Source organism: Toxotes jaculatrix, chromosome 8 (assembly GCF_017976425.1).
Source record: "Toxotes jaculatrix isolate fToxJac2 chromosome 8, fToxJac2.pri, whole genome shotgun sequence".
NCBI lineage: Eukaryota > Metazoa > Chordata > Actinopteri > Toxotidae > Toxotes > Toxotes jaculatrix.
The window spans coordinates 15,927,336-15,954,231 of NC_054401.1; the positions used below are offsets into that span (position 1 = coordinate 15,927,336).

Below are 26,896 nucleotides of genomic sequence, written 5' to 3' on the forward strand. Positions count from 1 at the left end.
CCTAGAAAGATAATGTCATCAAGAGTGAATTTTAATGTGTTTATAAAGGCCATACAGGACAAGCTCTGATTCATTTTCATGCGAAGCTGAATTCATTAAATTAATCAGTGACAGTTTGACAGGCAGTCTGTCTTCATTAAGGTGGAATTTAATAACTCAATCTAAGCGCTGGAGTTATGGGTATGCAGCTGTTTCCTGTATTTTGAGATGTCGCTGCAGCAAGTATCCCTTTAAAGCAGCTGTCATAATAATGTCACCTGGTGATCACACACATCTGGCTTTTTCTGGCTCATTCTGTCTGAATTGTCACTAAAACTGTCAGGCCCCTGACATTTCATGACTTATTTCAACTTGGACAAATGAGGAGACAAGAGAAAACTTGCCTACTACAGAGGCGAGACAAACCAGTAGAGGGCAGTATGTTTTAATACCACAGTGTCTGTCCAGTGAACAGTATACAGTTGTGTTGAAAGAATTAAAAAATGTTTTTAGAAAGAAAGCAAATTTTGAAACCATTACACATTTACAGAATGGGAGAAGTCAGATCATCCAATCTGAGCTTGTGTGTGTGTGTGTGTGTGTGTGTGTGTGTGTGTGTGTGTGTGTGTGTGTGTGTGTGTGTGTGTGTGTGTGTGTGTGTGTGTGTGTGTGTGTGTGTATTCACCATTGAGCCCTTATCTGTGAGGTAGCTGATTCCTTCCTCTGGTCCGATAGCTAACTCTACTGATATTACCCAACTAGACTGGAGATAGACAGAGAGATGGAAAGACAGTGGAAGAAACACAGCATTAAAACAGATGTCACATTTCATCTTCTCATCTGCTTCATTAACTAAACACAGTACTGGCAAAAATGTATTACAGATAGAATAAAACAATTTAAATATTCTGATCTATTTTCACTACTTTTGACATGAAATGTCCTTTATTTGCATTCTGTAGATGACAGTTATAATACATTGCTGTAGAGAATAGTATAATTAAAACCAAACTCTGACACTTAGCATGATCGTGGAACGAATGCAAAAACTGCAATTGCTAAGCTCCTCTTGTGTGGTTCTGACAAGCCATTTACATTAAAGATGAAACTCCACTCTGCACGTTTTCTACCCTGTGCATGCTAAACAGGCTCCTACCTCCCACCCCAATGACTCTGAATAAATTTTCCAGTACTGACAATGCATGAATGAACTTTTTTCTATTCATCTTTACATGCAACATTATCTCTATGAATGAGGTGTCTCCCTACCCCTAAAGCACATTTGAAGCACTCCTTGTCGAAGCGGTAGATGGGAGAGAGTATCTCAAAGAACTTGTGGATGCTCTGCTCATCATTGAGGTTAGCGAACTGCTTGAAGGTCTGCTGGATCTGCTTACGAAGAGTCTTTGCCTGACAGAGTGTGGGGAGAAGGAAGGGGGGGAAAAATATTCCCAAGAGTTAAATCTTTCTGGGCGAAAGTTGGTTCGGAGACAAATGCACAACAGACAACTGCTAGGGCACAAGACGAGTGACAACAGCAGGTTTAACTTAATTCCAGACAATCAGATAATCAGACATTTAGCCAGCCATCCGTTCAGTCATCAAGTCAGTTCTCCCTGCCTGTCAGCAGGTCGCTCAGACAAATAGCCATCGGCTTGTCCGTCCGACTAAGCAGGGCTACGATTCCGAAAGAAATTCCCAGCATGGTCACTTCTGTTATCAGGCAATGGAACTGAAATGAGAGGCTCTGGCCAGATAGAGAGATGAAAGTCACTGACTTTGTTTCTCTATTAAAAGTGGTTGAACCTCACCTTGAGAGAGTCCAGCAGGCTTTTGGGGAAGAATCTTCTCAAACCAACATCTTTCCTAAAAAGACAAACAGCATCACAACATCCAGCTTTGAGTAACTGAAGTTTACCAAGTTAAATTAGAAGTAATATGATTTACAGTGTGAACTAAACAACATCAGTCTTACTCTAGTAGTTCATAGTTGGATTTCTTATCCAGGGCGTTGCCTGGCATCTCTCTGAAGAACCTTCTGCATAATGCATAGAGAGAAGGAGGTTTATTTTGTACAAACAGGATTAAATGGTAACAATTAAAACTTCTCTGATACAAGTAATGACTAGGAACCAGTTTGAGCAAACAGATTTAGTTTGTTGATTTTTTCAGCATAAGAAATAAAGCATGTGTGTTTCCTACCTAATTTCCAAACAGCCCAGTTTCAATGCAACATCTTGATCCACCTGATCAGCTATATGTTGCATGTAATCACTCTTTACCTGCAGAAACAGTGAAGCAGCCCAACATTTTATAACAACACTGCTATAAAGATACAAATTACTAAAAGTTAAATGCATTAAATGTTTTCTACAGTAGTCCCAGAGTGAATAGTATCAGTTACATTTTTTAAAAAAAATTTATTTAGTAGTATTTCACAAGATGGATGCCTTTCTGTTGACTCTTTAACTGTGAACCAGCTGTCTCACCTGGTGATAGAGGTAGTTGAGAGAGGGTTTGTCTTCAGAGAAATGGCTGAGATAACCTTTAGGAAGGTACCGTATCCGCAACTCATACCTGAGAATGACAGAGACACTCTGGATAAATAACCACACAGTACTCACTTACACTCCACTCACACACACATATCCACAAAAACACACAATGAAATAACCTGTAGCATCCAAATTCAATGCCTGTCTGAGGCATACAGACAGAAGGAGCGTGCTTATTCATACATAAACCTTTCAATAAAGAGCTCACTCTGGCGCAGTTTGAGGTACAGAAGAAATGAAAGGCACAACAATTCCATTCATTTCAAAACACATCCCTACAGGTTGTATACAACTCTCTCTCTCTCTCAAAAATCTTAACTTGAGCCTAGCAAATATCAGTCTCTATCACTTTTAGTTCAGACCATTGTGCAACTAACTGGCCAATGTCTATGACTTGGAAAGCTGGCATGGTTGATACACATGATAACCTGCTGCCTCTTGCACTGCCATTTGAGATTTGACAGACCACACAACATGCCTAAGTAAATGTTAAATGTATGCAGTTGTCCTACAAATCTGGTGACATTTACAGTAATTGAGATAATGCAAAAATATCCAATCTATATTAATCAGCATCAAATAATGTAATAAGCATCAAAAGGAAACAGATTTTCTTATGATGACACAGCTGTACCAAAACACAAATTTGCCTCACTGAGCAAAATGTGTCTTGCTCCAGCTTCCCAGAGAGGTTAAAGTATATGTGAGTGACAGAAGAGCATCCTGGTAGGATCTGGCAGATTCTGTGTCTTGCTCAAAGTCACTTCAGCAGGATGGCAGGCTGCCAGCACGGGGGCCTGAAACCGAGTCTTAAAGTTGAAAGATCCCCTTTCTGCTCACTATGTTCCTGTCTGGTGGCACAGTGAGGTATGGTTTCATATTTTGCTGACGGTGAACCTAACCGAACGTGATAACCTTGTAATACCATAACGCATAATGAAATTCCTGCTGCTACACTTGCCAGTCAGCTGTGTCACAGAAATATCCAGATGGGCCATCATTGTTTATAGTCACATATAATTTTATGACTGACATATTGCAGTGACTACAGTTGAGAGAAATGGGTCAGGAGAGTAGTGAGCTCCAAGCTGTTGTGATGCTACAGGCCCGCAGTTAGATAACAAAGGAAACAAGGTTGAGGACAAAATGAATAAAACATCCACATTCTATAATGAATGAACCAAAAAACAAGTGCGAGAAGAGAGAAAATGAAAAAAGAGAGAACTGGATAAGAAAGGAAACAGATGCGAGAGAACAGACAGAAAGGAGGATGGAGAGAAAGATCAAAGTGAAAAAGAGTGACTGCAAGCGCACAAGACAGAATGGGAGAAAGCAAGCGAGGGAGCGAAAGGGGAGTGAGATAGAGTCAGTCCGTCCCCTGGGCTACTGCTGCTGTTCTAACAATAGCTCGGCAGCAGCAGAAGCTCCTGCGGGCTTGCAGCTCCGCCGCCCTCCGAGGCAGAGCTGCAACAAATGACGGAGCTGCTCTGCTGCATGTTAGTGGTGCGAACGGCTGGTTCATTTTGAATTCATTTCAATTTTAATGACTCTGGGTTTAACGCATCTACTGCAGGACAATGGACAGAATTGTAAGGGGAGATCTTAACAATATCAACTGAGTATAGCCCAGTACCAGCTCAGTTTGACTGTATGTTGAAAACGGAAAGAGCTGCTTTCAAATCGCGAGCAGCACAAGAGAGCAGATGATTCGGCAACTGCATCAAATAAATGTGTAGAATAAGGCTCTATATACTACAATTTCATAACAGGCAACACATACAGTAGTACCAGCAATAACTGCTCATTGCATGCACGGCATGTGCTTGTGCAATGAAGTCACCTTGACTAGATGAATTCAGGCAAATGCCATAAACTCTTTGCGGTTATTAACTTCTCTATATTCACAATTAGGTATCAGATATGGACGAATGAGGAAACACATTATATATAAGGTATTTTAAATCTCAATAAAATCAAGACAGGAGTCGTGGTAAAATGGGGCAACTCAATATTAAATAATTGGTTGTAATATTTTTTACTGCTTGTATACAGTTTAAGGTCTTGGTCTTTGCTTTATTGAAAATATAAAATGGTTTCATTGGGACCATATGTTATGTAGCTTGTAAGCTAGGCTTAATAAAATACTGTTGGTTGGCATGTTTGTAGCTTCTGTCCAGTCCACCAGGGCATTTGTAAAGAGGGCATGTTAATCATACAGATCTACCTCTTGTCCTCCTCTGAGGAGAATAAAGTTTGCTTTTCCTGCTCTTTGATACTAGATAAACATTAAGGAAGGTGGGTGCCCTCATAACCCAGAACTATCAACACACAGCTACATAAACCACCGACAGAGGCATCATCAAGCACAAGTGTGTACTGATGGTCTTTTAGGGACTTTAATATCCAGACCTGCTCACTGATCTGAGTAAACTGTCTATACACTAACACACACACACACACATAAACATTACTCTCTTGCAATCCTACTGGAAAAAGTGCAACAAGGAAAGGAACGGGGAGAGGGAGCAGACCGTGAGTGTAAAACACTGAACATTGTTGTAGTTCTACCTCCACTCCTCCTGGGGATGTTGTTTCTCATATTTCTCCCTGACGTGAGACACGCCCAAATCAGGGTGCAACCAATGGAGAACATCAGAGTGAAGATGGGTGAGACGGAGGCCCAGGGAGGACACACAGCGCAGTTTGTGGATCTCTGCTATCTTCTGGATAACACCCTGTTGAAACAACAATGAATAAAGGATAGTGAGAGGCAAGGGAATAATGATAATGACAAGGACAGAAAGGTAAGGAATGTTTGAGTGTCTTACCCTGACATCTGTAGCATCTCCATGCCTGATATTACTAGCCCAGGTACATGGTTCACTATTTGTCTCAAAGTAATGGAAGATCTTGAGAACCCGGTCCATGGAACCTGGAGGCCGCTCAAGGCCTCCAGCAGAGCTGCTGGTGCCAACACCAGGAACACCAGGCATCCCAGACCGGGATTTAACCCCACAACCACCCGCTGCGGAGTGATTGAGGTTAGGCTCCAAGTAGGAAGACGACGCCATGCCGGACTCAAATGCTCCTGCTGGGGTTAACTGGCCATCATATTCTGAAAACGAGAGAAGGACAAGCAGAGAAGATAGACGTCAAAACATGGCTTCAAAACTGAGTAGCAGATTGCTAAAGGAGCATTACGCAGAAAAGATGAAGAAAGTCACCACCAGTCTGTCATTCACATTACACATACACATTTGTCATTACACAAAACAGGTTACAATAATAATTATAAACACATTAAAGAGATCCAGAACAAATTCAAGTGGAGAAGAGACAATCAAACTGTGACAGCATAGCAACACTCAGCCAACAAGTGACTGTTTTAAGAGAGAAGGGAAACATGCACACAAGATATTGACTGAGCTTGTGCGTGAGCATGTGTGATGAGATGGGGTTAACCAGTCAGTCAGTCAGTAAATGAGCCAATATAAACCAGCAAAATACTGAGGCAAGGTCTTTTTAGATGGACCTAACGGACTCACAGATCAACATAAATCAGGTGCGTTTCAATAAATAAATCCTCCAACAGTGGAAAACACTGAGTTCAGACTGGCAGTCCGACTGCTGCATCACCCAGGTAGTCAGTCGTGTCAAGCCAAGACAGAGTCCAGTCAGCCAACCAGTCAGTCAGTGGTCTAATCATTCAGTCCTTCCTGCAGTGTAGAGTGTAAGTGGCCAACAGGTACAAGCCATACTCTAGTCTTCCTGGAGCACATTTACCCTGCCCTGCCTGCATGGTTTGCAATCTAGTGGTTCCTAAAATCTGGCTAAGGTTCTGTGGGAAGATTACTAAATTGTTCTGGACATACCAGTGTGCACTGGGAGTGGCTCTGGCTCGTGTTACAGAAGCCTTTCCAAATAAGGATGAGCTGATCTGATCTTTTTCTCTCTTGATACAGATTCCAATTCCTCCACTCAAGGTACTGACTCTAGTTCATACTGAAACTGATGAATAAACAGTATTTAATGCGGATTCCTTAAGTCTGGCCGACACCCAGTCGGTCAGTATCTACCCTGATAACGATCAGGCAGATTGGAGGATCTCTAGTTACAAACTCCTACAAGGAAAATTAATCATTTCTATAATGGGGTAGCTGCCAAAATACAGGGTGTTTTTTTTTTTTTGGTGATGAGTATAGGCCAAGAAAATAACAAGAAGTCTCCAAATCAGAACTATGAAAATAGAGGCACAAACCATCCTGCTACAAATCCATTTTTTTTTGTCTCTGTGTCCTTTTCACCTATTTACCCTTTTCTAAGCTGTTTATTTGCCACCTTCTTTCTACTGGAGGTTCATCTTGACACATCTTACCCTTGTGCGAGGCACACACTCTGCTGCTTCCTGTGTCATATTGTGATTTCCTGGATATCCCAGCAGGCCTTGTTGAGTCATCATCACTCCAGTGACTGTTTTCAGCTGACTGTGAATTCTGGCTGTCATGTGGTGACAAAAGTAAACTGAATCTGAGAGAATATTTTCAGGGCTCTTTTCCAGTATTGTGGATGTTATATAAGGAAAATGCTTTTCCAAAATACCTGTCTTTAAAGTTGTGATCTGCATCGTCATCCACCAGGTTATTCAACACTCAAAGGATTATTTTTAATCCACCGAATATCGAGACAACAAACACAACAGACAGTCTGTGTTTTCAGTTACTGTTGCTGTCAGCCCTGGTTGTTTCAATACTGCGCTGTAGTAAGCAAAAAAATAAAAAACAAAAAAAAAACTTACTACTTTTAACATCAGATTCCCTACATTCAGCATTTTTCTGTATTGTGCTCAGGTCACGGCCAGAACACTTCATACTGAGAAAAGGAAGAACGGAAGAAAGAAAGAAACACAGAGACAGAAATATGGAGACTGATCCAGGGAAAGCTGGTTCAGCACTTTTAACAGCTTGACCTACGGTTGCATCTTCAAAGACAGCAAGTGAAATACATGCCTGTGTGTGTGTGTGAGTGTGTGTGTGTGTGTGTGTGTGTGTGTGTGTGTGTGTGTGTGTGTGTGCACAGTGACTGCAACAGAAGTGTAAAGGAGGACATTACGTATCTAATGACTTGACTCAGCATTCTCTTGTAAGAACTTGCTGTATCGATAGTGTGTGTGTGTATAAACTGTGGGTGTGGGCTCAAGTCCGATACATATTCTCACATCCGCAGTGCAATGCCTCTACATGTGTCACATTTTTGCTGTTTGGTTTCATTTCTGGATCGACTGGACTGAATCACTGTAGATCTAATGAATAGAGGTCAGCGTATAATGCTCTCAGGCATGGCTATAGACCCAACAGAGCTTCACCCAAGGTTTTAATACAACAGATTAGTGCAGATCAAATTACAAATGTCCCTCTTTCAGAATGTCTATCATCATCCAATTAAGTTGATGCTACAGTACTTTGGCTATTATAACAGTGGATTATTAGGTGGCTTGTTACAATCCCCAAAGAGTGTGCTGCTGCTATAATTCCATTAACAATACCACTACATCATCTCATTATAACAGTAACTACTGACTTACTCTGTCCATATGATGAACCCAATCACCACGATGAATACATTAAAAGGTGCAAAATTATACTGGCTCTTTGCTGAAAGACACACACTAGTGGGCTTTTGTGGTGAAGATCATTTACAGTCGCTCCTCCGTTATGTCAATGAGCTGCTGAGATTTCAAGCTTTCTAAACAAAAAAATGAGCCTTTGAACCCTTCAAATTCCAAAGTTTTATGAACTACACCTTGCATTGCACTATGCTTTTGTTTTAGTTTTTTTTTTTTTAAACAACCTTAGTTCCTCGGTTCTGCAGTTGAAAAGGAAGGAGGCTTGAACTATGAATCGTTTCAGCACTGTTGTTGGCACTATATTTGCTGTACAGGTGCAATAAACTATTTGATGACACTGCTGCTCAAATGCCAAAGCTTCTGGCCCAATGTGAGGCTTTTTTCTTCTAATGACTATGCAAAGAACAACATACACATTACTTTTCTGATTTATCTAGTATGCTAATACAATATGGTGTACAGCAGATCATTTATTGAGTAAAACTGTTCAATAACAATCACTTGCAGTATATTTCATATTATGTCCAAATCTGACTACGTTTGACCTGAAAAACCCACTGCTCATGTCCTACTGTCCTAGGTGCTCCTTCTATGTGGGAGACGTTAGGTTTTGTGTACGGTGGACATCAGAGTAATAACATCAGAATATTTCTTGTAAAAAGTCGACCACACATACTAAAAATGATGTTGCCTAAAAAAACTAAAAGTCACTGCATTTTTTAAAAAATGTAGAATGTCAGTGTTTGATATCCAATTGGGGGTTAATTACAAATTTATCAAAGCATACTATGTGGAAAATCCAAGTTGTGATACAGTTGCACAACATATCTCCAGTTGTCTGAACAGCACTAGTCTTCAGTTTTCATGCCTCCTCTCAGAGGAGCACGTTAAAAAATGTATCGGGGACATTATTTTGACTGCAACTCATTTTTAAATAGAAAGAGTTTCACCAGAGGAGCTATAGAGTCACATACCACAGTCAGCCATCTGCTGCTGCTGCTGCTCACTCACCCAGTAATCAGATTAGATATTAAGCACTCAAATATTGTAACACACCGCTGCATACGCTGACACAAAACACAATAGTGACACAAAATCACAAACACATACCCTTAACCTAAATACTACATACAGCTTAATGAAATCCTATTAGAGAAGTGGGCATTCCTACATTTGCACTCATACAGCTACTTTATGCTGTAAATACTGTTATATCACATTTAACTTGGAAATGTAGTAAAACTTTGTTTCTCAGTAGCATTTTTCAAAAGCATGTGTTCATTTATTATTATGGCTCAAAACTACAAAAGCTACCAAATAGCATGTGATGGATTCGATGTAATGTAACTGTATTCTAGAAGAAAATAAATGATTAATAGCTTAAGTATTGCAAGAAAGTTGTTTTGCTTAACTGTATCTGACACTGACTGGAAAGTCTGTTTCGTCTGTGTACCAGCAAAGTATCTAAAATAGTTATGAATGAGTTTGGCATAAAACTCTTTCTGCCATCAGGCACATTAGTTTTTTGTTGATCCTCAACATGGAAGACTCTCACACCTGGGTCTTGCTGCTAAACATCAGTGCATTCTTGTGCATTATACCATCAAAACAAATAGACCACAAGGACATTATATAACAGAATCGCTCCCTTAGTTACTGAGCTGTATACCTTGCCAACTCAGAATTAGGGCACTACAATATATGATCTAAAGGTAGGTTATTACTGTTTTAAATATAGGTGCACTACACAACACAGGACAAATTAAACCATTTTTCACTGCACCAATTCCTACTCAACAGAACCGCTCTAAATCCCCACATGCATCCTCACAGTCTCACAAGGAGAGGAATCAAATCAACTAGGCCATGCAACCAGCCAGGAGGGGAGCAGGCAGCTGCCAGGCCCACCACCCCCTCTCTCTCAGTGGGGCTCCACTGACTGACATTCAGCCTGTTAAACCACAGAAGGCTGGAGTTGAGCTCTGTCCCGTTGCAGCAGCAGCAGTAGGACGGTTTATCTCCTCGTCTAACCGGTATCTGGGTTACTGGGGTTAGCACAATCCAGGGGGAGCATATGCTTCTCTGACTTTTTTTTTTTTAACCATCCCTTTCTCTCGTTCCTAACATTTACCCCTCCCTTTATGTCTTTCTTTCAAAAACTTTGCATTTTTTCCTCCCCTCATCCCAAATCTCCTGTATTCCCCTTCTTTCTGCATCCTCTTCTTTCCAGAGCTCTTAATCTCTTCCTGTTGCTCATCTCACATGCTCACAGACCTTTTAGTTTCTACCTTCAAATCTCCATTTGATCCTCCCGACCGATTGAACCACATCTCTTCCTTCCTCCTTCTCATCTTTCTCTCATCCTCAGTTTCCTCTGCCCTCCCCCTCTCCCGCACTACTCCTCTCTCTCTCTTCTTCCTTCTGCTAAGGATGAGCATTATCTATACCAGGGGACCAAGGAGAAAAGCTTGAAGTCTAAACACTGGCTGTATCCCTATATACATACATGATACACGGCGTGGCATCTCAGTGCTGGTCTTAATGCCACTTCCATTTAAATACTGTGTTTTTATGCAGTTTGCTAAACAAACCGAGGGACCTGCACTAAGAGTGTGTGTGATCTGAGCTGTTCCAGTGACATCCAGGACAACTAATATATCGACCATCTCCCAACACACACTTAATTATCAGCCCACATACAGCTCTGTTTAACTGCAGCACTGGCAAATGACTCATAAGAACTCACAACTTTGCCATTGTCTGGTTTTTCAGACAAAGGCTAAAGCCAAAGTTAAAAAAAAAACAAAAAAACAAGCAAGATAAATTTTTGCAATTCAGTTCAGTATAGTTTCTTCTCCACACGGTTCTATTACGTCAAATCATGTGCTGTAAACATGGGGTACCATGGACAGAGAAGATACACACTCGCTGGACAGTTTCAGTAACCTGTCATGCTGTAGCGCTACTGTACACAGACCTGCTGGGAAAATGAAAACAAAGTTTATGATTATGCTTTAGTGTTCCTAATGGCTTTTTTCATTCTTTGGTGGTCTCCAAGACCTCAAAGCTAATAGTCTGTTATGAACATTGTTAGTCGTGACTGTGGATCTCGTCTGTCATAAGCAACGGCGGACAGGACAGAAACAAGGAATTTTGCAGTGCATTATGAGTTAGGATCAAAGCCTCTCCCAAAGCCCAGAGTGATGAAGTAAACAAATTAGATTAGTGCCACTGTCTGATTCATACTTCACAAAGCAGAAAATATAGCTCAGGTAAATTAAGTCCAACCAACAGTCAAAATGCTGTAGCTTTAGCAGCAGAAAATGCATTTTAAATAATGATACCAAAATAGAGACAAGTGCACTGTATTTAGAAACAATTTCATATTTTATGATCAATGATTAGGATTTACCACTGCATAGCTGTGCATGATAAAAGATTTAATGAAATACCCCAAGGGCAGTAAACGACAGCATGCCCATCTACACCTTTTACTATTTTCTAGTTCTGAAGTTTGCATTCAGTTTACATGTGTCACACTGGTATTTCTGTTTCGTACATACTTGGTAGGGGGTGCTGTGCGTAGATGCAAGCCCCCTTACTCCAGCAGAGAGGGATGCAGCCGCTGTTCTCCATTTGTTCTGTAGGTGGTGAAGTTCCAGGTCTGGACACAGGGCCCAGACAAACCTGCCAGGCCCTGAAATCAGCATAGAGCCAAGGACTAAGACTGGCTCCTGATCTGAGTTGATGCAACTATGGAAAATTTCTGGTATGTAACTTTAAATAAGCCTGGGATGAGCAAATTGAGATATCCAAAAATGTTCCCCAAGAAGTTAGAAAGCGAGATTTGCTGTGCTGGTTCCTGGACTGTCACTGGGTATAATATCCATTGTGCAACTTTTAGCCAGCTCACAACACAGCCACAGGAAATGCAATAGAAAAAAAAAATCAATCAAAGCCAGAGTCCCAGGGTTGTAAGTAACTCCAGTACAGCAGAGAACCCACTAAGAGGAAACAGAGGATGTCAAATATCCTTTCTACTGTAAAATGTGGTGACACAGCAAGTAAACCCACAGGAAGTTGAGCGAATACCAGTTCGTGACTGTCTATGCTCTAGCAGCTCCTCGACTTGACATCCATCATCAGGGTCCAAGTCCAGCTGATAGAGATGCCCCAAAACGTTTTCACCTTTAAATATCACCGAAACAAAGGTTGGACTCAGCTTCTCACGACGGTCCAGGATGAAGAAATGATCCAAATCAAAGCTGATCTGAAGGTCAGGCCTTCTTTTGTTCTTTGCTTATTTTGAAACAATTGAAAAACACAAAAAACTGCAAGTACAGTGTCTGGTACAGGAATCCAAGCTACTGATCACAAGACTGCGACTCGCTCCTCTACATCTCACTGAAACACCATATTACTTCATGACAGGAAGCGGCTTGAGTTCCAGGTTGAAGCAACCAATCTGTCCAGAGTATGTCATGACCTTTAACCCAGCAAAATACCTTTAGCACAGTGCAATGTGATATGTAACAATCCCTGTTAGACAGGTCTGTTTTCCGTTCCTTCACTCCTGGGAAATTGAGCCCCTGTGGGTGGAGAAGATTCAGTAAGTTGCTCAAGGACACTTCAGCAGGGTGTAAGCTTCACAAAACAGACATTAAAGCCTGGCTTCTGTGGTTGTGGGATGATTTCTCTTCCCGTTAGGCTATCCCGCGGTCCAATAAATCCCCACAAAATATAAAATTCAGGTCTTCTGTGCAGAGCTGCTGATCCAATTAATCAATCCTTGATGTGAAATTCAAAGAAGGCGGCATCCCTGCAGCCATAAATCTCAAGTCGCAGGTTACAAAATAACACTGACAGCGCTTGCTGGCAAAGTAAGTCTCCATGTAATTACATCAAAGTACTATTTTCCAAGAAAGGTAGTAGTTTTGTTCTGTAAATCCACAATGTTGTCTAAAGGAGATGGAAAGACGGATGAGAGAAAGAAGACACTGGCATCAGCGAAGAAAAAGATGAAAATGTAGGGCAAAGATGGGCGTACAGAAATGGAGCATAGTGAGCGAGAGGTAGATGAGGGTGACCAACGCAGGAGGAAAAATGTAGGGGGAAGACAGGGGAAGAAGGATGTAGAGAGGAGAGAGGAGACAGGCAGAGTATAAAGGATGACGTGAGAAAAAACAGAATGATCAAACAAGAAAGAACTAAAACAAAAATGTGAATTAGAAAGGGAAAAGGGAAGAAATGAAGAGAGCGGGATGAAGGGAGCAAGCGGAGAAACCCCAGGGGAAAAGTGGAGCCTCACATCCTCCAACGCTTTCCCACAATGCTCTGAGCCTGCAGGAGTTAACCAGGTCAGAGCAGGTGTCTGATGTCAGAGAGAGACATAAAGTGACAGAGACCTGAAGGGCGAGCTAGAGCCACAAAAAAAGAAAAAAAAAGAAAGGCAAGAACAAAAAAAGCTGTGAAGCAAAGTCAGGCACTATGGGAGAAAGATTATGAAGAGAAAATGATGTTGCTGGAGCGGCTTGGACAAAAAAAAAAATTTCTATGCAGTAAATCCATTTTGAAGTCAGTCAGCTGTGTGTCGTTCAGCCTGGCTTCTGAAGGCTTTCTTCTACAGTGGCGGAAGAGAAACTAGATCACAACATAATTTCCAACCTCAAACACACACACACACACACACACACACTGCCGCAGCCAAACACACACATACAGTATATCCAGCGCAATCCTTGAGCAGTCGGAATGAGTGTAACAAAAAGACTGTAGAGTGAGAGAGTATGTGTGTAAGCCAGAGAGAGAATGTATGTATACAAGAGTGTGTACGTGTGTGTAGGTAAGCAAGCAGACAACTGTGCATGTACGTGTGTGTGTGTGTGTGTGTGTGTGTGTGTGTGTGTGTGTGTGTGTGTGTGTGTGCGAGAGAGAGAGAGACAGAGAGAAACTGTGTGTGAGTGTTAGCAAAGGTGGGAGTGAGTGCGCAAGATGCTCAAAGTGAGTGTGTGCATGTGTGAGCCAAGTGTTTCTCCTCTGCTGTGTTTTCGGTATAGGCTGCTGTGACCACGCTGCGAAAAAAGCTGCTCCGCTCACTAACAGGCAGGACGAGGCAGGGAGGGGGATGTTGGTGTGAGTGTGTGTTTGTGTGTGTGTGTGTGTGTGTGTGTGTGTGTAGGGCAGAGAAGGAGAGAGAGCAGAGGAGGAAGAAAGAGAAACAGAAATCCTGTAACTGAGACTTGATGCAGTGGGAAGAAGGCGAACTGATTGGACAGCGCTTATAAATACGTTAATAGGACAACGCTCTTCAATCAGCACTACAACTTTAATAAACACACAAACCCAACACGCACACACAAACCTAACACAGGCACGGTTTTACGAGGATCAGAGCTTAGCCGCTGAAAACATACATTCCACTCTTTGACCCCTTATAATACTTTCCTTCTGTATTTCTATTCATTAACCCTCCCCCTTGTCTGTCTGTCTTCCTGTCTCTCTCCACTGGCCACGGAAGATCTCTGCTGCCCTCTGTCCTCACTCTCTGTTCTGTCTCTTCTCCTCTCCAAACATATTTCACCTGCTCCTGCAGCATGCCAGCTCTTCATTGGCAGTAAAGCACTCTGACATTCAATCCAGAGCAGAGCACAAGATGGTCGTGAACATTTTTACAGCGAGGCCTCCTGCTGCAAAACACCAACAATCACACTGTGATTATGTAGTGATATAAACTGATGTAGATCATGAAGATATGTAGTGTAGATTTTGTAAATAAAAAAAAAATGTAATTTGCCCATGAACCTTAAACTGATGTACTGTACATAAGCTTTTTTCTGATGCCCCTATCAGCAGGACGACGGCAGGACGACACTGTTTCCTTCCACAGCTCTCACAAATCACTACTGAAAAATGAATCAGGTTTTATGATGTGACAGTGTTAACAGTTAGTTTGGTTTGCGTACAAAAGAACGTGGTTATGTTTAGGGAAACGCCATTTGGGTTGGTGTTCTTCGTTAAGGTTAAGAGACCTTCATCATCATGGTTTTACTGATAAATGAACAGTGGCCTCCTGAGTTAATGCCCAATATTTTGTTGATCCATTCATCCACCCCGACGTCATCACTATGCAGACTTGGTCACTCTCTAATAACATCACTTGACTGTCTCCTTTCCTCCGGTCATAATTCCTGTTTTGCCACTTGAGCATAAACATGTCGTTTTGGAGCACCTGCTGAAATGACTGATGCCGTTCTTGTCGTCTCAACAAGAAATGTGTTTAATTCAATGCTAGGATGCGTAATGTAAACAATTAACAATCAATTAAAATGTTTGTGCCATAAATTGTGCTCAGCACCAACACGCCAACAGCCAATCCTATGCAGGCATCTGAAATGAACAAAGTGAAATGACCAACATTTACAAAGTGATTACAGCTTCTTTTGTTTTTTGGAAATTGAAGAAATTTGTACTGTAACTTTCTCTTTTTCTAATCAGTTATGCAACCTTTGTTTTTGCTGATTTACTAGATTTTAAACCACATGTGGCGCTCAGATACTTTAGCCCAGTTGCAAGTCATGACTCCAGATGTCTTCTTTTGTGTTCTCAGTCTTATCACCATTTAAAATTGCTTCATGACATAAATTCTGTCCTAACAGAGTTACAGAGGCCGAATGCTATGTGCAGTATGGTCTCCACTAAAAATGAACTTATGATCCTTATCAGTATTGAGAATAAGTGTTTTCCCAGGGCTGTTAAAGGCCACAGAGGCTCCAGTTGACCACTCTGTACACTGGGTGTCATGTTGTTGTTACTTTCTAGCAAAGTTAGAAAGCATCATCTCATTATAAGTTTCAGTTAACCTCAGTCTTAACCTCAACTGTTGCAACACATCTCCCAGTGGAAAGCTGCCAAAGTTAAGGTTAAGATACGTAAATTATGTTTCGGTCCTTCTCAGGAATGGCAAGTTCCCAGCTCCAAATATACAACATCCTGCTCGAAGACATAGGATCAACAGTTACCTAGCAACAGCCACGGAGAGAGACAGGAGCTTAGGGCCATACAATATCTTAAATATACCTCTGAAATTATTCAGTGCTATCTCCATCCATACCATAATACAGTAACACCAGCCCTCTTCAAGTGGGAGCCAAGGCTGAGACCAAAGAGCATCATGTCTTGTGAAAAAAAAAAGCTATATTCTATAAGGTTGCAAAGGAAACCTTTTTTTAATCTAAGGGTAATTCAGCACTTGGTTGTATGTTAAAAAAAAAAACTGGTAAAAATTTGTACTCACCAGCGTAGTATGATATTCTGGAAATATCTGAAAAGAAGAGGAAAAAAACAAGATTTTATTTTAATAAATTTGTATACATAACACTGTGTTACACTGAATAATTCACAATCGCAGTGCCTTAGTGACAGCTACAGTAATAAAGGATGGTGACACCACAGCAGCTGAGTAACTCTAAGATTGTTCTGTAGCCAAAGGTATAAAAATGTGGTGCTTATTTCCAACCCTGTAAACTGCATCTATACAGTATGTATGTATGGTAATGAGCCATTTATTTTCCAATATAATGTACTCTTCTTTAAGTGAATGACAACGACATGCCCATCGAGGATTACTAAGAAAGACTGCCATTAGTTTAAAGTTACTTACATGATTAATCAGTTATCCCCAATCCATTTTCTATATAGTGAACAACTAATTATTTTAGCTACAAATTACATTAACATAAAAGAGGATTTCATCACTTGGAAAGTCCAGCTGTCCAATCCAAATGATTACAATGCTTCACTTCTTTATTTGACTGAAAAGAGCCCATCTCTTATCACACTAAGCACATCCACTGGTTTACATGTTTGTCAGCACTGACCAACCAGTGACTGTGCAGCAGCTCTGATGAATCAGGAGGATCTGGTAAGAGCTACATTCCAGACAGCTGGAGCGAGGCGAGAACCATGACTTGGCAGAATATATCTGCCCTGTCATGCTGTAATAACTTCACGCACTGGCCTCATTCAGCTTGACTCAAATCTGTCTCATAACCCTCAGTCACCTTCTGCTCGCCACCCCATCTTTTCACCCACTCTGTGCTATATTCTCATGTAAAAAAAAAAAAAAAAAGGCATCAAAATGAGCAATATGATGAAATGTCCAACACTCTGAGATCCGTTACTAAGCAACAGGCACGAAGCAGGACGATGGGGCTAATTAGGATGCCAAGGCTTTGTCTTATGATATATGAAAGATAGAGGCTGTGTCCCAATTCCGCTATTGTACATTCTGAGCTATATACAAATATCCAAAGTGAGCTCTTGGTACAGACAGTGTGCAAGAAATTCATGCACTTAGTTCTGGTAGAGGAAACATGACAGACACTCACGTCACCAACACTGCAACTTCAAAAGTAAATTCAAAAAGACAGATGTCTTTGCAGTCATTGTTTTTTTTTTCAATCTTTTTTAAACTGTGGCTGTGTCCTGTTTCCATATTACATTTCTATTCTAAACAGGTTTTAAGCGTGTAACATGTCAACACTGACAAAGTGGCAAAATAAACTATACTTAAAAGAGGCAGTACATAGTCTACAGAACACTATATTTTTTCCATTAATTACACAAAGGAGGAAGTGCTTGTTTAAAGTAAAACAAATTTTGGTTGGTGGTAAAACAGCTTTGTAAATACCAGAGAAAACAAACACACACACAAAAAAAAAAGTACTAAATATTTGATAAAGTTGATAAGTAAGGTTAGTAGGTTTAGTATGAATGCTAACACACAACAAACTTGGTCAGAATAAGGCGGTAGTGTAGAACTGGGACACAGGTCAGGACAGTTGTATATTCATAAACAATGTTGGTTACGGACTTATAACATCTTGGTTATTACTTCTTACTCAGACATTTTACTTGGTTTGATTTACTGCTGCTCAGTGTGTGTTCAGCCACTTCGCATAATTTCCTCTAATCACATAATCCAATTTGTTCCTGGCAGAGTTGTGTCCAAAATGTTGGCTACAAGGAAGATGCTATTAACAAAAGCAACACAACACCAATCCTGGCTTTATTCTGTCTCTCCCTCGCTCCGTCTCTAATATTCACTAGTGACAAATGTAACATTTAAGGCGTTGATACACAGATCAGTTTTGAGCCAAGACTGGCAGTGCACTGGGTAAGGGAGGCTTCAGCATGTATTGAAATGTTTCTTGGTGTTAAGAATATAGTTATGAACAGAATGCTGAAGCACCATTGCCTACACATTTTTCTTATACATCCACCTTTTGTTTATACAGTTACTGTTCATTGAACAGTTTCAAACACCTAACAGAAGTATGAAAACATGCACATCACCCCACATAAATTTTGTTTTGCCTTTCTGGTTCTAAACACTCCTCTTGGAAGAAACCAAGAATGACCTAGCTTTAAACCCAACTTTAATCTTTCACATCCACAAATAATGAGCCAAAACTAGAACCTGTTATTAAAACAGTACTGAAACATCTGTCACTAGACCCTCTTAAAACATTTTCACTTGCATAAACACTCCTCAGAGCTTCTCCCTCCTACTCAATCACATTTCCCCCCCTCACGCTCGCAGCCTTTTTCTTTCTCTCTCCCACTCAGAGTAGAAAACTATTGCCTCTGGCTGTAAACCATAGAGGCTACGGTACAGTTGACACCACGCTAAGGGCATTGCACAACTCCATTCTCATCAAGAAAACAACAACCGCCTTTTTCAGCTCCTCTGCACCGATCAGTCAATCAGAACTCAGTATAAAAGAATGGAGTGGTGCAGCTCTGAGCGCGGCATCAGAGAGTAAAGTCACCACAGTAGCAGCGACAGATTTAATGAGGTAGCTGTCATTGTAAGTAGCAGCTATGAAAACATTATTGTAGTATTGGGAATACTGCAGCGATATGGAAGCAAGGCAGAGGAATCCGATTTACACTGGCGGCCTTTTTCACATCTGTATTTTTTATGTTTGGAAGAAGAAGTGTTTGCATGTGCTGACGTCACTAAAATGTTTTCAAATGTTATCTGTTGTTAACGCCTGTGTTAATAACCTTCATGGAATACATACAGTACATAACCCGAGAGAGGCAGCCCTGTAGGTTCATTTGTTTGTGTACACTCAATCAAATACAGCTGCATGCTCAATTTGTTACGCAGTCTGCCGATATAAATGCTTGAACATAATGCACTACTATACGTTCCAGTGCAGTAGCAATTCACAGTCCAACAGCAGGCAGAACATATACTTTATGAAGTTCGTGACATCCCTCACATACTGTATGTTCATCACCAGCTGTGGAGCCTATGATCACCCAGTGGAATCAATTCTTTTCCTCCTAACAACAAATAAAGTGAATTACACGCTCTCCTTTCAATTTAATCTGCTGCATCGAAGACTTGATTCAATTATAATGACTTTATACAATAAAACATTACATTTATTAAATAAATTAGAAAAACATATTGTTTTTCCACATGAACTGTTTTTCTTATTTCTGTCTTTTACTTTAATTACTTACTAAATGTTTTAATGTTACCCTTTGCAAATCAAAAAGCGAGATTCACAAAGACTCGAATATTAAACTAGCAAATTCCTAGTTTACCTGTCCAATTTTTGAGTCATTCTAAGATTAGTTTGTTCAAGTGAATGATGTTAGAGGTCTATTTATATGTGAAGTGGACCAAATAATTTATGTTCCAGACTGACACAGTGGGTCATTTATTAGCAACATTATCCACTTCATTTGCAGAGAAAGTTTTTGGCTATATAAAAAGCTGACAGTTTTACAAGACTGAACTGCAGCATGCATTCTCAGATCCCCCTTTGACACCCTCCTGTTCTTGCTGTTGTTCCCCAAATTCACAGACTTATAGTTTCATTTTCATTTATAGTTTCTTTACCTTTTATAGTTTCACAATCACATTTTTCCCCTTTTTTTTATTTTACACAAACAAGCCTTTCTTTTTTTTTTTACAAGCCTTTTTATTGCTCTACCTCAGTGTGCTGCACACTGCACCAAAGTTAATGTTCAGACATTCACAAATATATTGATCCAAAACACTGTGTCTCTGGGGTCCCACAGAAACTTCACATCTCTAAATTCTTTCAGGAGCTGAGAATAAAGGACTGTGCTATTAGATACCCACTGTTTTTGAATTTTTGCTCCATGATTTTATACGAATAATATAAAATAATAATAAAAAAATAAAATAAAAATAAAAAGATTAAAATATCTGTTGCTACTTTCAAAATACTTGAAGTACACTTTATTTTGCTCAAACAACCTCATAAGTGGAAGCATGAAAAATTAATCCAGTCTTGCTGGTGTTTATCCCCACTGTAGGTATATATTTGACTACCACTTTACTTCTCTGTCTGCTGTTGTGATCACCACTTTCAGATGAATTTTTCTGCAGGAAATTCTAGGTAAAATGAATGATGGAGAAAGGTGTATATAGCTTACTGGACTCCTAAAACACTATCATCAAAGATTGATTAGGCCTAGATAATAATGATATTCATCACTTATTGTCTAATTTCAACCAGGATCCCATAGACACGATACTGAAATGCTCAATTTGACTTCCTATTACCATATAGTCCAATGTGATAAACATCAGCTAGAAAACCTGGCATGTTTTTCCAAACCCAGACAGATGTTGTGTTGTATATGAATATTGGAAGCAGGTGCTCTAGTTATTGTGATGTTGAGTTAGATTTTTTCCATATTGCCGAGCCTGAAAGTGATGTCAGATAAATGGGAATGTCAGGCGTGTTACATTAATTTACTTAGAGTAACCAAACCTAGTACTTTGACTACACATGCAGAACAATATGTAAACCTAAAGAGCAAAGCTATATTTTGATAAGCTCTAATACGAGTCACTTCACAATCAAAGCGCCTGGCGTTGAGTGCTGACCACGTGGAACAAGTTAAACAAAACAGCAAGCTATGGATGCAAATAGGGAAAAACTGATGATGGCACTGCATGAGAGCATGTTTCCAGTCATACTTTCACTCGTCTTTCCAGACAACCTGCTGCTGCACTGTCCCAAAAACAGATGACAACTGCTGCTCCATCAAACCTACTGTAACGGTGCTCTCCAAGTTCTGGACTGGTGACTGAACAGGGCTAAATATGTTCAAGATCAAACACATTTGCTTTCTACAATTTGTGATTTTGATTTGGCAACTTGTTCCAGCAAAATTTCATGGATGGAACAATCAGCTAAAAAACAAATCTAACTGTTTAATACAACTTCAAAATTCAGAACTGTACCCAACAATGTTTTTTTCTATGATACTTGCCAGTGAAGTGTAAAGAATATGACACAACGCATCAGGTATCTCAGCTATAGCTATTAGCGCAATAACAGAAAACATAGCCCCGGGCACAGGATGGGTGTTGGAGGTGGAACTGTCCTGGAATTCAATGCAGCACAAATAAAGTAACCACAATTGAGGGAAGACACAAGACTTAACTGAGATCATAAGGCAGAGATTTACATCCTACATAGATTAAAAGGGTGTGTGTGTGTGTTTTTATATACTACTTATTGCAAACACAGTGTTTTTATTTCCGTAGGTCTGTTGATCAGCTGCATTCGACTGCACAGACAAACATATGGGTTTGCTAAAAAGGTAACTAAAGCTGTAACAAGTTCTATATAATAAAAATGGTTCACTACTTTCTTCTTAAGATTATACTTCCACTAAAGTATCATTTGCCAGACATCTGCTCCACGTACCCTGCTGTCAGTCGCACACCTACGTGTGTCCTTGTGGACAAGCAATGTGACATTTGATCACTGTGGCCTGTGGTTGTTTAGCTGCATTTATACAGGAACAGAATTCTGATGTTTAACTCTCTGTGGCATAGGTCTGACCAGACATGGCTGTCCAAAAGAAGTCTGGAGAAGATCAGTTTTCATGGGGTTTCCCTGAGCGGTAAACAAGTTCAGATGTGAGTCACATTCAGAAGTTAAACATTTAAACCCTTTTTGTCTGTGTGAATGCAGGTTTAGATGCACAGGATGAGTGTGAAGCATGACTGGTCACGGCACAGAGAACCATGAAAAATGACTTTCAGGGCGATAAATTCAATGCTCGGCTTGTCTGCAGTCAAAATGGCCCCTATGAATTCTGACTTTTTTTTGTGACAGTGTGACAGCACTTTCTGACAACTACAGTCACAGCGGCACTGATAGTCACAGTAAGATGAGCAATGACAGTAGCAGTAGTTGTTATATCCCCATCCTTAGGTTTGTGGGATTTTAAATTATACACCAAACATAAAAAAGAAAACTAAAATGACAGGTAAACAAGCCAAAAATAAAAAACTCCAGACAGACAGGAAGGCACGTGTTCACACTATGTTTCATGGAGGAAAGCTAAGCCAGCAAGATCCAAAAACATTCCGGGCAACAAACACTTCATTTGTGTCTGTTTATTCATTTGTTAAATCTGCTGTCAAAAGCAATCGACCAGGTTTATCAAAGGAAAACAGAGCAGACTGACACCGTATCAGTGCCTCCTGCGTCTTTGTTTGTGCTCCACACTCTACCTGTCTGTGAGGTTTTCACATGCAACTGCTTGCACAGCGGTGAGCAGCACAAATTCCTTTCCAGCCCTCAGCCTGCCAGACCCTCTCTACCTGCCTAGCACAGAGGACCCACACACCAGTCCAAGCCGAATGCATTCCCTGAGCCATCAGTATGACTACACACGTACATACCTCCATTGGTGCAGCCCAGGAAATCCCAGAACTGCATGTTAGCACTTGGTACGCAGAGGACTGAACCTCTGCTAAATCACAGGCGCCGTTATATGTCCGTCTTCTGTCTCACCACTTCCTAGTTGTACTGTATTCTGTCACTTATAGGGTAGGGAAAACACCCGCCCCCTGATTGTTTCAGACTGACACACCTGTGGGCTGAGTTTCGTTTCCAAGCAGCTGCTTCCTTCTCCTAAGCCTTTGCTTCTTGTTGCCTTCCCGCTACTTCTTTCTTTGCCTCCCATCTTATCCACTTCTCTGTCTCCCATCTTTATCTGTCCCTGACTGAAAACAGACAGATGTAAACATCGATCCATCCTCAATGTTGCTTTCCCCATCCCTGCCTCTTCAGATTAGTGGAAATGATGGAAGAGGAGCCAAGGCAGAGGCAGAAGAGAAAAAAAAAACACTGCAAAGTACAAGCCCTCTTATTAATCATTTGTATGTATAACAAGCATATAAAAAATATGATTTCTACTTGCAAATGCAATTTAAGTGAGAGAGATTCTGCATATGGACACAATAATCAGAGATGAAATAAAAGGGCATGTCAAAAGACAGATGGCAAGAGTTATTGATGTGCATGAGTCAGGTTTTTATATATCTGACTGCAGACCTGTACACAACACTGGAATAAAAAAAAAACCTTGAATTGCAGCACTGACTGGACAAGCAATCTGGCAAACATTAACTAGTCTTACATTATCATCTATACAGAAAAGCAGTTCTGTTCATCCATTGGGAAGGAAGTGACTTTATGAACATGCTAGGAAGAAAAACACTTGTTTTAAAAAACATTGTCATATCCCTTCTTCAGGAATTGTTGGAAACACATCCTCCACCAGTAGCAAAAATGAATGACATTTTAAGTTTATTTACTGGAAAGTGAGCTGATACCAGCCTTGCCTGGCTTGCATTCAGCAATAACAATATGCTCTCAGCTAGTCAAAAAGTATGTTTTTGGTTGTTTTTTTTTTGGGGGGGGGGGGGTTCCACACTTGTATTAAAACATCTGAGGACCCACTTTGTGTTTCTGACCCTCTGGTTTGACAGCTGGAGGATATGCACGGGGATGTGATCAGGGGCAGGAACAGTCAGGCAGGAAACAAAATGGGAAAAAGGCAGGAAAACAGAAATCTTTTGGAGACGTGACAGCGCAGCTTTGACTCCCAAATCCCAGAAACCCACAAGCAAAACTGGCAAATCACATCCTCAGAGCTGCTGAGCACCGGGCAGCGCACGATGTTCAGTTCCGTTCATTTTAACACCAAATATTAGTTTAATCACACCAAGCATGCTAAAACAATGATTTGTGATCCTAAAACCAGACCTACTTAAAATTTTAATACATCTCAATCGGCCTACCACAGCGATAAGTGCTCAGTATTGTGGTTGACAAGGCAGCGAGCAGCCCAAAATACACTTGAGACGCTCAGGTTAAGTATGAACTGCCCCCTTTTGTCTCAAACCCGTTGCTTGCAACAATGAATGTCTGTCCTGAGCAACTCCTTGTTCAACAAAACACAGATGTTTTGCCACGGCGTTGTTGTCGTGCATGACAGAAATCCTCCGTGGCTTGGACCTTTGCACCTACCGGAGAATCAGAGAGGGGTGGTTTCGGCCACTGCACCACTGTCTGTCTGTTAGGAATACAAATGACTCCGCGGTGTCAAAATGACCAGTGTTTCAAATCATCCCAGTCCACAATATTTCACCATAAATCCAAATACCGGCCCCCGTAAACACACCCCCCGCGTATTGCATTAGCGTTAACCCCATTGTCTGTGCGTGTGTGTGTGTTACCCCCCTTTAATGCTAAGCTAGCTCTGCTAACAGCGGGCTATTCCCACTCAATCCGCCTCCCAGTGGGATCAATACTCACCCGCTTCAGCCCTGGAGCCTGGCCGCACCTATTCCCGTTAACCGAGCACCTTTTCCAGCCAGTATGTTTGAATTTCTCACATACACCCGTTGGTATCAGAACCGGCTTGGTGGCTGTGTCTCTCCGTCATGAGTCTCTCTCCCTGTCTTGTTTTTGTCCACAACAGCGCCGTGCCCGGCTGTCGGTGTCCACTGACGCTAGCTGTTAGCACTGCTGCTTCTGCTGCTGGAGCCCGAGCTTTTCCAACATGGCTGCAGCTGGCAGGGCTCACTGACAGGAGGAGAGGGCCCCTACGTGTCCAACACCACTGCAAGGGTCCCCTAATATGTTTTTTATGTAAGACCCACATTTCATAATACCCTTCACATGAGGCACGGGTTTTATGTAAAATGAAGTCATGAAGGGCAAAGCTGTCCAATCTCAGTTATGCCCAAATCCATAATCTTCCACTGTACAGTATGTGATCAAATTGTGTTTAGGGGGCTTTTATGGTTGTCGAAAAGGGAATAATGCTCTTCTTAAAATATGAATAAATATTGTCAGATTTATACAACACGACAAAATATAGACCTTCCTCCAGCTACAATGTTATTTCTATTTGTTTTCATTTCCCAAAGCACAATTTCCAACTATTGCCACATAATGCACTGGAACTATACTTAGGATACACGGTTTAAAGACCCAGCAGCGTTATAGAATAATGAATGAATATTTTTTATATTATACTATCATATATTAAACAATATTTTATTCAGGTATCAAAGCCTAAGGTTACTTTTATTCATCTGTAAAGTAATGGAAATTACAGTGCTGGCATGATGATACGATATGCTAATCAACCATCACTGATTACAGAGCACAAGAAATAAATACCCATGAAATTAACTATTAAAAAAAGAGAGAGAGAGAGAAAGACACAGGCTCCAAAAGAACCATTTAAACAATAGCCTAACAACGTAGTACTTATATGAAATGGCTTTACTAATTTCATACACCAGAGGGGTAGCCTACAGAACAGGTGGACTTATATGACACTTTTTAAATTACATCTAGGGGCAAGAAAAACTAAATGAACTGTTTGTGTGTGACTATATAACATAGGAATGTATCAGATATAAACATAACGTATTAAACATACAATGCTTTCAAAGGTTGATGGTATAAGCCCTTGACAAAAACTGGGCTGAGTCAAACATTATGTAAACACATATTGAAGTCTACATTTATTTGATTTTGTTTTCCAGGAGCTGTGTGTGTATATATATATTGGTAAGTGGAGTGAGAGCAGGATTTTTTCCTGTGTCATTGCCACTGTCAGGCTATCACATTGTCCATAATAGTGGCTGTTTGCTTTGTTGGAGTTGAATAAAAAGCTGTGTAAACTGAGTTGCAGTGAGTGATCAGAAGTGCCTTGCTGTAGGTAAGGAGATAAAAGTAGTGGGGGGCACTAACATCTATGAACAAAACAGTCATTACCTCACTGGAGCAATGCTGCCGGATGAAGCTGAAATTAAATTGCTCTCCACTTTGTCCATCTCGCTTTGGGCAAGTAATCACTTGTGCTGGCAAGGCAGTCATCAAATCAACCTCACAAAATTTCTGCCAATGCAGATGGAAATTTGCAGGATTTAGTGTTTTTTTATAGTGAAGCTCAATGCACCAAAGCACAGTGAAATAACAGCAAACACAAGATACATATAAGCCCCCCCCCCCCCCCCCCCCCCCCCCCCCCCAGTCGTGCTGGAGCTGATGTCTCATGTTTAAATGAAATCTTAAGAGATTTCTGTCATGCATTATTCATCATAGTATCATAATGTAAGCCAAACAAAAGAGGCTTTGAAATAAAAATGCACCCCCAACACATGCACACACACACACACACACACACACACACACACACACACACACACACACACACACACACACACACACACACACACACACACACGCAAGCATGCACACACGCAAGCACACACTCATAAACAAAATGATTGTGACTTTGATGCTGATTGCCATTATGCTGTCTTGGATATGTGTGTCTCCACTGTCTCACAGTCACAGTCCAA

The 26,896-nt window shown here is 40.8% G+C and overlaps 1 protein-coding gene across 6 annotated transcripts in view; it reads right to left on the bottom strand.

Annotated features, from left to right (window-relative positions):
• Positions 1–24,995, bottom strand: part of LOC121186394 (focal adhesion kinase 1-like) — a 61,177-nt gene extending 36,182 nt beyond the window's left edge. For 5 of the 6 annotated variants that reach the window (XM_041045115.1, XM_041045111.1, XM_041045110.1 and 2 more), the window contains exons 1-10: positions 22,910–23,015; positions 16,451–16,477; positions 5,363–5,649; positions 5,103–5,269; positions 2,469–2,556; positions 2,182–2,261; positions 1,955–2,017; positions 1,791–1,845; positions 1,249–1,389; positions 665–742 (exon numbers count right to left, since the gene is read on the bottom strand). In XM_041045115.1, the coding sequence (XP_040901049.1) occupies positions 665–742; positions 1,249–1,389; positions 1,791–1,845; positions 1,955–2,017; positions 2,182–2,261; positions 2,469–2,556; positions 5,103–5,269; positions 5,363–5,649; positions 16,451–16,477; positions 22,910–22,946 (1,023 nt within the window). In that variant the 5' untranslated portion in view covers positions 22,947–23,015. Of the gene's footprint in view, positions 1–664; positions 743–1,248; positions 1,390–1,790; positions 1,846–1,954; positions 2,018–2,181; positions 2,262–2,468; positions 2,557–5,102; positions 5,270–5,362; positions 5,650–16,450; positions 16,478–22,909; positions 23,016–24,830 lie in introns of those variants that run through there. The other variant, XM_041045112.1, reaches the window with a different exon arrangement.
• Between the last annotated feature and the right edge of the window lie 1,901 nt (positions 24,996–26,896).